This window comes from Embiotoca jacksoni, unplaced genomic scaffold (assembly GCF_022577435.1).
Source record: "Embiotoca jacksoni isolate LCO1_2020_lvr unplaced genomic scaffold, fEmbJac1.0.p SCAF_41, whole genome shotgun sequence".
NCBI lineage: Eukaryota > Metazoa > Chordata > Actinopteri > Embiotocidae > Embiotoca > Embiotoca jacksoni.
The window spans coordinates 1,771,110-1,779,668 of NW_027185394.1; the positions used below are offsets into that span (position 1 = coordinate 1,771,110).

At 41.2% G+C, this 8,559-nt stretch overlaps 1 gene segment (V, D, J or C); it reads right to left on the reverse strand.

The window, feature by feature from the left end:
• Window positions 1–6,456: 6,456 nt before the first annotated feature.
• LOC138209840 (immunoglobulin kappa constant-like) lies at window positions 6,457–8,559 on the reverse strand. The segment is given in 2 exon segments: window positions 6,457–6,876; window positions 8,475–8,559. Coding segments are annotated over 2 exon segments (429 nt in total).

The following is an 8,559-nucleotide window of genomic DNA, read 5'->3' on the forward strand; positions in this document are numbered from 1 at the left end:
CAAAAACCTCCCTCAGTCAGACTGAACAGAAACTGAACTGATACAGTTCACTGAGTACACACACACACACACACACACACACACACACACACACACGCACACACACACACACACACACACACACACACACACACACACACACACACACACACACAGCATCACTGTTTTTACCTTCAATTAATGAATATTGTTTGTCTACTATTAAAATCCAATGTTTATATCCAAGTTGTTTTTCAGTCAGGAAGACTCAACCTTTGACAGTTAAAGAAAAAGAAGGTTTGTCATGACCTTTGACCTCTGCTTCACACTAAATCACAGCTGGTTCAACCACCTCCACATGAAATAAAATCTGAAGCCGCAGATCCACATCAGAAACCATCATTAAAGATGAGCCAAAGAAAACCAACACACTCCTGAAAGCTCAGAAAATATGACTTTAAATATTCCCATTCATGAAAAATAAATAAAAACCCTGTTAACTGGAGTCATGTTCAGAACTTGTGGTTGGACTTTTGTAGAGCCGGTGATGTGAGCTCCTCTGCGGCAGCATCTCCTCACATCACTGGTGAATTGGGTGAAATGTCAACATTACACACCTGAACACGTCCAGGCTGCGTTTCTAGAACTGATTTTTGTCACATTTCCCACCTGGAACAACAGAACCAAACTGTCCAGCAGCCAAAGTGAACTACTCAGAAGATGGTTCAGTGTCCTCTCCATGTGAAGGTGTGAATATGTGGTGTGCTGCTCTGAGCAGTGAGGGGGAAACAGCTGGATGTGTTGAGGACAGCTCCGGCTGACTGACTGTGTGTTTGCATACGTGTCCTGCCTCTCTGCTGCGGGACGTTAAGAGCTCGGCGTCCATCGGCGTCTGTCCAGGTCTTTCAGAGCCACCGACACCGCCGGCAGCACCGCGATGACGTCACTGCCTCTCCTGCTGGCCGCCCTGGGGCTCCTCGTTCAGGGTGAGTCTCTCTTCTGCTTCAGGATGCAGCCGGGTTCACCACAGCGATGCTCCGCTGGGATGGAGAACCAGTGAAACCTTCTTCCATCCGTTCTCCATGTTCAAAGAAACCATCCTCTTCAGTTTTGGACGCCGGTCGTCTTTCTTGGAGCTGGATTTGTCTCCGTAACTCTTCTCCTCTGTTTTCATGATTTCAGGTTCATCGGGGGAAATCGTCCTGACTCAGTCTGCTGGATCTCAGTCTGTTGCTCCAGGACAGACTGGCTCCATCTCCTGTACAACCAGTTCAAACGTTAACACATGCCTCAACTGGTACCTTCAAAAGGACGGAGAATCTCCCAAACTCCTGATTTATTCTGCTACAAACCGTCAGACTGGAGTTTCAGATCGTTTTAGTGGAAGTGGATCTGGAACCAGTTTCACTCTGACCATCAGAGGAGTTCAGACTGAAGATTCAGGAGTTTATTACTGTCAGCAATGTAGCAGCTTCCCGTTCACACAGTGAAAAAACATCGTACAAAAACCTCCCTCAGTCAGACTGAACAGAAACTGAACTGATACAGTTCACTGAGTACACACACACACACACACACACACACTTCATAACATGTATCTAACATGTTCATGTCCTTTTTCCATGACTGAAAAGCATCAAAAAAGTTCAGTGCCAAAGAATGATCTTGAAATAAATCAAATTGCTTTAACTAAAACAAATAGTTCAGTTCAAAACTTCATTTTTAATTTTCCAACATGAACTTTTTGAACTCTAACTGATGATGACTTCCATGTTTTCTGTATCTGCTCACATGTCCAAAACTTTCAATTATCTGAACTCCTCGGCCTTCAGCATCCCCTCATGACCCGTCACTGACTGACTTTCTGAAATCTGCACATTACAATGATCCAGACATGTAAAGATATTCTAATAAATTCAACTATTAAAATATCATAGTACCAAAATTGAAAGACTGAACAAAACTGTCCACAAGTCCAGACTTCCGTACTTCTGTACAGTAAGCGGATGAACAGCCGCCCATTCACATCAGAGGACCAACATATGTCTGAAATGTTCTTCAAAAGTACGTACAAACATCACGTTTAAAGCTGATTTTGCTATTTCAATCATTTTAAATCCATTTTTTCAGTTCAGATGTATCTCACGTTAGTTTTACCAGCAAATAAAGGGGTAACTCAAACATGCAGTACCGACGTTCACCAGAGGGGCGCTGTGGTGCACGTCGGGAGATCAAAGCCTTCGGTAGAGACCCTTCATGTCTACAAGGAAACAGCATCATGATCTACATGAAGATCTCACTGGGTTGATTTCTGCTCTCTGCTGTTGAGGATCTTTATTTATTTGATCGTTAACCAGACCGACTCCGAAGGAAGAAGTTGATTTAAAGTCTGAGAAGAATCTCCGGTGAGTGACGGATGCGTTGCTAACAGTTATCCGTTGGTGCAGAGCTACAAAGGAGGACAGTTGTTTAGTTGGGCTAAAGATATCTATCAGGAGAGAAGAGAACAAAACAACCAGTCGGAGAGAAATATTCATTTGTTGATGAATATGATTTTACGTGGTTGATATCTGCGCTAGTTAAGCGCTGAGGGTTAATGCGTCGGGACCTGTTGAACCTAGCGGGAACGATGACGTCATGTTCTTGTTTTAGCGCCAGAAGTAAACGGTCAGATTGAGAACAGCTGTTGAGTGTGTTGCTTAGTAACGGTGGACGTTGAAATAATGTCTGTTAGGTATAAGTGATAGATGTCACTGAGACATGAGTACATGTGTGTGTGAAATATGTTGGTATGTTAATATTGACCATAGTGAATATTATATATATATATATATATATATATATATATATATATATATATATATATATATGTGTGTGTGTGTAATACTATTTTACTGGTCATTTACTGTTACACCAACAATAGAGTTTATAAATTATAGTACTGACATCATATTAAATTCTGCTGTATGCAGATTGTTTTTGCTTGTTTGGATCTGTGATGGAGACAGCGATCCCCAGAAACCTCCACAGAGCGCTGGAGCTGAGTGACCCTGTGACCCCTGATCATCTTTGGTCTTCTTGGATTCTCCTGCAGGAGCACCGAGGAGCAAAAGATTGAGATCAGAGTTAGTCTGAGAGCCTCCAGACATAAACTACCGGGTAGTAGACTGGAAGACAAGAGACTGAAACTGATTGACTGTGAGAGAAATACCAGTATTGAGGTTATTATTTGAATTAGTTATTTTTCTTTTATGTTGTTCCCTTGATTTTCTGTGTGTTAATAACTCTAATAAATTGCAGTTCAGTTCCTTGTTTTAAACTGCAAACATTTGCCGTGTTTCATTCACTCCCAGAGCGACCTAAAGACAGTCCTAAACTTAATACAGGAAATCTAGTGTGTTACATAGATACTACACAATTAAAAATGTTGAACTCATCAAAACTGATGAAAATTAATTAAATTCATGATTCTGGTCTGCAGCTCAGGATGCAGGACACAAATGATAACAGTCAGGGAGGACGGTGCAGTGAAGGAGGTTTACAAGGAAAAGGTTCAGATGGAGGTGAAGCAGCAGGCTGGATGAAGAACTTTAAAGTCAGCACAGCTTGACGAGCTGGAGGGAGCAGGTGGAAGTGATCGGTTTAAGGAACTGAGGGGGTTGATTGGAGGATGAGGAGCAGGTGAGCAGGAGGGTGTTGGAGACTGGAGGGAAGGACTGAGGCCATCTGGTGGTCAGAGGGTGAACAGCAGGGACCGGAAAGATCTGTAGAAATGTTGAGGACGTGACTGTTCTCAGGGAGATCAGTTAATATTAAACTTTGATGATGAACAATTGTCCCTTGTAATTATTGATATTATGCTAAAAACAGAATCTACCTCAGCTTTTACATCATATTTAATGGTGCCTCGAGTGAGGCTTCAACCTAGATACTTCTGAATAGGAGGCTTATGTTAGCTTCTTTTTGTTCCCTGTTACCCTGGTGGTGCCCTGTGATTTTTAAAAAAAAAATGTGTTTCAACAGTTTTTTGAATGTTAATAGTTATGTCTGATAATTATTTAAATGATGCTGTCGACAAAATCTGCTGAAACCATGAATGAACTAGTTTATTGTTAAAGAATGGTCTTTGATGAAAATCAAATTACTGTGATTAATACAGATGACCCAGTTCAAAGCTACATAATACATTTAAATAAATATATATTTTCCAATATAAACTTTATGGACTGTAACTTACTAAAGTTACAAAGCTGAATGACAAAAGTCTGGACGGCTTGATAAGCTGGAAGGGAACAGGAGGAAGTGATCGGTTGGAGCAGTGATTGTTCATTGGAGAAAGAGGAACAGGTGATTGGAGGTGTTGGAGACTGGAGGGAAAGTCTGACGACATCTGGTGGTCAGGTGGTGAACAGCAGGAACCGGAAAGATGCTTAGAAATGCAGAGAAGGTCTCTGATGTACCGACCTCAAACCAGCTCACTGCACTCTGCTCTGTAAATATGAGCTGCTAACAGTCTGAAAGGAACATGAAGACAAGAAGAAGTCTGTTTTCTCTCATGTGAATCTGCGTCTGAAGCTTCAGGTGTTTTTCTGCTTTCAACACAGTCATGAGGATTGTTTGCTGAGATAGTAAAACACATCAGCAGTGGCTGTCCACAAATTCATGTGTTCAATGTGGTCAACTTTAACAGATGATCAAAATGATTTTATGGTGACCTTGAAGCCGAAAGGTTTTTCTTTACGTAAAAAGAAAACTAACAACAAGTCCATATTGGAGTCGGTCGGATCATTTCCATAGAGAGCCACTTTGCATCAGCAGCACCATGCTCCAGTGCTCTGGGACACTTTATAGTCCTGAGAGTTTGAACACTGGATGACTGACAGCTGTCCTTCATGCCAACAGAAGCCACCGAAATCCTCCTCATCAGAAACATGACTTTGACCTGCGTCCTCATCTGGACTCTCCTCTGCTGCTGCTTCACAGGTAAAGTCCAGAGAATCCAACTCCGCTCCTCTTTGAACATCCGTCCCTCTGAAATGAAGCCCACAAAACCGTGACGCTGCTTTATGTTGTTGTCTCTGTATCCTCAGAGTCCAGAGGCCAGGTCACAGTGACTCAGTCTGGAGCAGTGAGCTCTGCTCTGGGAGGCTCCGCCACCATCACATGTACAACCAGTCAGGACATAAATGGGAACAATTTAGCCTGGTACCAACAGAAAGATGGAGGAGTTCCTAAACTTCTCATTTATTATACTAGCACCAGACAATCAGGGATTTCAGATCGTTTTACAGGCAGTGGATCAAACTCTGACTTCACTCTGACCATCAGAGGAGTCCAGGCTGAAGATGCAGCAGTTTACTACTGTCAGAGTTTTCATTACATCAACAGTCAGTATGTGTTCACACAGTGAAAAAGCGTCGTACAAAAACCTCCCTCAGTCAGACTGAACAGAAACTGAACTGATACAGTTCACTGAGCACACACACACACACACACACACACTGACATGGTTCTGTAAAATCACTGTATGCTGATGATATTCTACTATCAACCAATCAGCACGTTTCCTTTCTTTTTCCTCCACTCTGATTAATCCAGATCCAAACTCAACCAGGAAATGAAAACCTCCTTTAACAGAGCGCTGGTCCTCGTTACAGTAAAGATTGTTCTGCTCACACTGAACATCCACAAACAGAGGATCACTCTGCACCGACCCCGGGCCTTCAAAAGCACACACATAATTCCCAGCATCCTCTGCGCTGGCTCGGTGTTGTGGCCAGTCTTCTTTTTGCATTTCTAAAACAAACATTCCCGGCAGTTTACAGGAAGTTTCACATCTTAGAGTCCCACTCTGTCCTTCTTTCACACTTTCACACAGCCAATCAGGTTGTTTAAGAATTCATAGAGGCGGTGTCAGGTTTCAGAGGCAGGTATACCTGAGTATCGTCAGCATAGAATTGTGACGCAATCTTGGTTGTTTTAAACAGAGATCCAAGAGGTTGCATTTATAAACATATAAAACAGAATTGGACCCAGTAGGTTCTCTTTTATAGGACTTGTGTTCAAATCTGAGGATTTCATGTTCATGAAGAAATATAGAAAATTCCTTCAAACTTTCTAGCACCACTGTATGTGCTGTGATGAGAGGCTATTTTACTTTTCTCATGTTTTACATCTTTTGTAAGATTTTAGATTCATTTAACAATCATTGTGAACTTTTCAATTCTGCCCACATAATTCTTGGTGTTATTACAGAGTTAAATGAGCTCTTAGATTTTTAATATGATCAATAAAAAATATGCTCGACCATTAATTTAATATTTGGAGAGTTTAAGTGGAATAAAACATCTGATGAAAGAAATCTTTACTTGGAAACATTTTTGATTTGAAGACAAATATCTTTATTTCACTGAAAACATGAACAACTGTCATGATGAAGAGGAAAATGAAACTATTTGAATCTTTATTTATTCACATCAAAGAAGGAAAGACAGAGTTCCAGATTGAGAGCAGTATCAGAGTGAAACCAGTATGAGAGTCTCAGTGAGGCAGGTCAGGACTGGGAGCACTGGTCTCTCCTCAGTGTCTCTGAGATGGGAGTCTGGGAGCCCCGGGTGGCCTCACAGGTCACAGAGCCCACCTTCCCCCACTGGTCTGCAGGGAGCCTCAGGGTGCTGCTCCAGCTGTAGCGGCCGTCCTTCTCCAGCACAGCGAGGCTCCTGCTCTCCTCCCAGCTGATGCTGCTGCTGCTGCTGCTGCTGCTGCCGTCCACCTTCCAGGCCAGACTCCAGTCTGAGGGGAAGCCCTTGTTGGCCAGGCACATGAGGGTGGCCTTCTCATTCTTCTGCAGCTCCTCCACGGAGGGGGGCAGCACCATCAGGGTGGGACGGGCATCAACTAGGAGACAGCAATCAGGTTAGTGGACAGGAAACACACTTGGACACCTTCACTGGGAGACAGTTCATTTTGTCCTTTAAGGAGTTTCAGTCAGATGTTTTTTCTGCTCCACCAGTCACTCACTCACACATTGTTTCACTTCCCTTTAAGAAGCATCTCATGCAAATCAGCACAGAGAGAATCATCGTACAGTTTACACTGAAATATGTCAAACTACTCTGAAAATAAAAGAAGCAGATGTGGAAAAATTTACAATCAAAGTTTTTCTGAACATCATCATTAAAAGTCTGAACAACACGTTAGTTTAAAGGATTTAGAGGAAACAACAACAGGAAAGAAACTCACCAACATAAAATGTTCTACACGTTGATTTTAATTATTATTTAACTGTTTACGTAATTTCAAACTAAATTTGAAAATATATTTGACACGATAATAACATAGATGATTTTGCTCATTTACGAATACGCATTTTTATCTTCAATCTGTCCAGTTTTCCTGATAGAATTTGTATTCAACCTAACAACTGTTATTGTGCTGGAAAATCACAAACTAATCAGAGGAGGAATAAAGTTTTATCTTTTCAACACATCAAGTTCTTTAATCTTCAGTCTGACAGTGAAAATGTCAAAAGTTTAACTGAGTAATCGGCTCCATGATATAAGAAGACAAATACAAATATAAATTCAAACATTGCTGCAACCAAAAAGTTTCATTTTCCATCTAACACTAAACAAACAATACTAAACTTAGTTTACTATTTACTTTTTAGTGTTGAAAAGAGAATAAACTTACTTCCAATATCCAGTCTGGTTCCTCCACCAAAAGTCCACCACAGTGATACAAACTCATTGAACCGCCGTACAAAAACCTCTGACTGTAGAGAGACACGGCTCTCTGACTCTGAAACAAACAAACTCACCAAAACAACTTACTACTTTTATAAATTTGTCAGCTGATAGGAAAAACGAAAATAACAGTGCAACAAAATATGAGAATTTATCATTTTGTTTTTAATCCCATTTAAATAACGTTGGGACGCTTTGGGAAATGTAAATAAATAAAGAACAAGGTGATTTGCAAATTCCATAAACACACTTTTAATTGAAAATGGACCAAAGGTAACATATCAACATTCAAAATGAGAAATATGTTCTCATTTTGAATTTGACAGGGTCATATTGTCGACTGTGTCGCATCACCTATTCCTTTAACAACACTGTGAACATTTGGGAACGGAGGAGATCAGTTGCTGGAGTTTTGAAAGTGAAATGTTATCCACTTTGATCTGATATAGAATTTGAGCTGATCAACACTTTGGGATCTCCTTTGTCATATTTTTCTTTCACTATGCACCAATTGTTTTTCAGTGGGTTACAGGTCTGGGCTGCAGGAAGGCCGGTTTATCAACGGAGTCTTCTACTAGAGAGCCATGTAGTTGTAATATGTGCAGAATTTGGTTTACCATTATCTTGTTGAAATAAGCAAGAATTCTCCTGAAAACATGACGTTGTTTGGATGTCAGCATATGTTGCTCCAAATCTAGTATTTATCCTTCAGCATTCGTGGTGCCTTCCCAGACTAGTGCGTCCCTGTACCATCACAGTTGTGGCTTTTGAATTGTGTCCGGTTAACCAGTTGTGTGGTCCCTCTCCTTTCTAGCCTGGAGGACACAATGCCCAT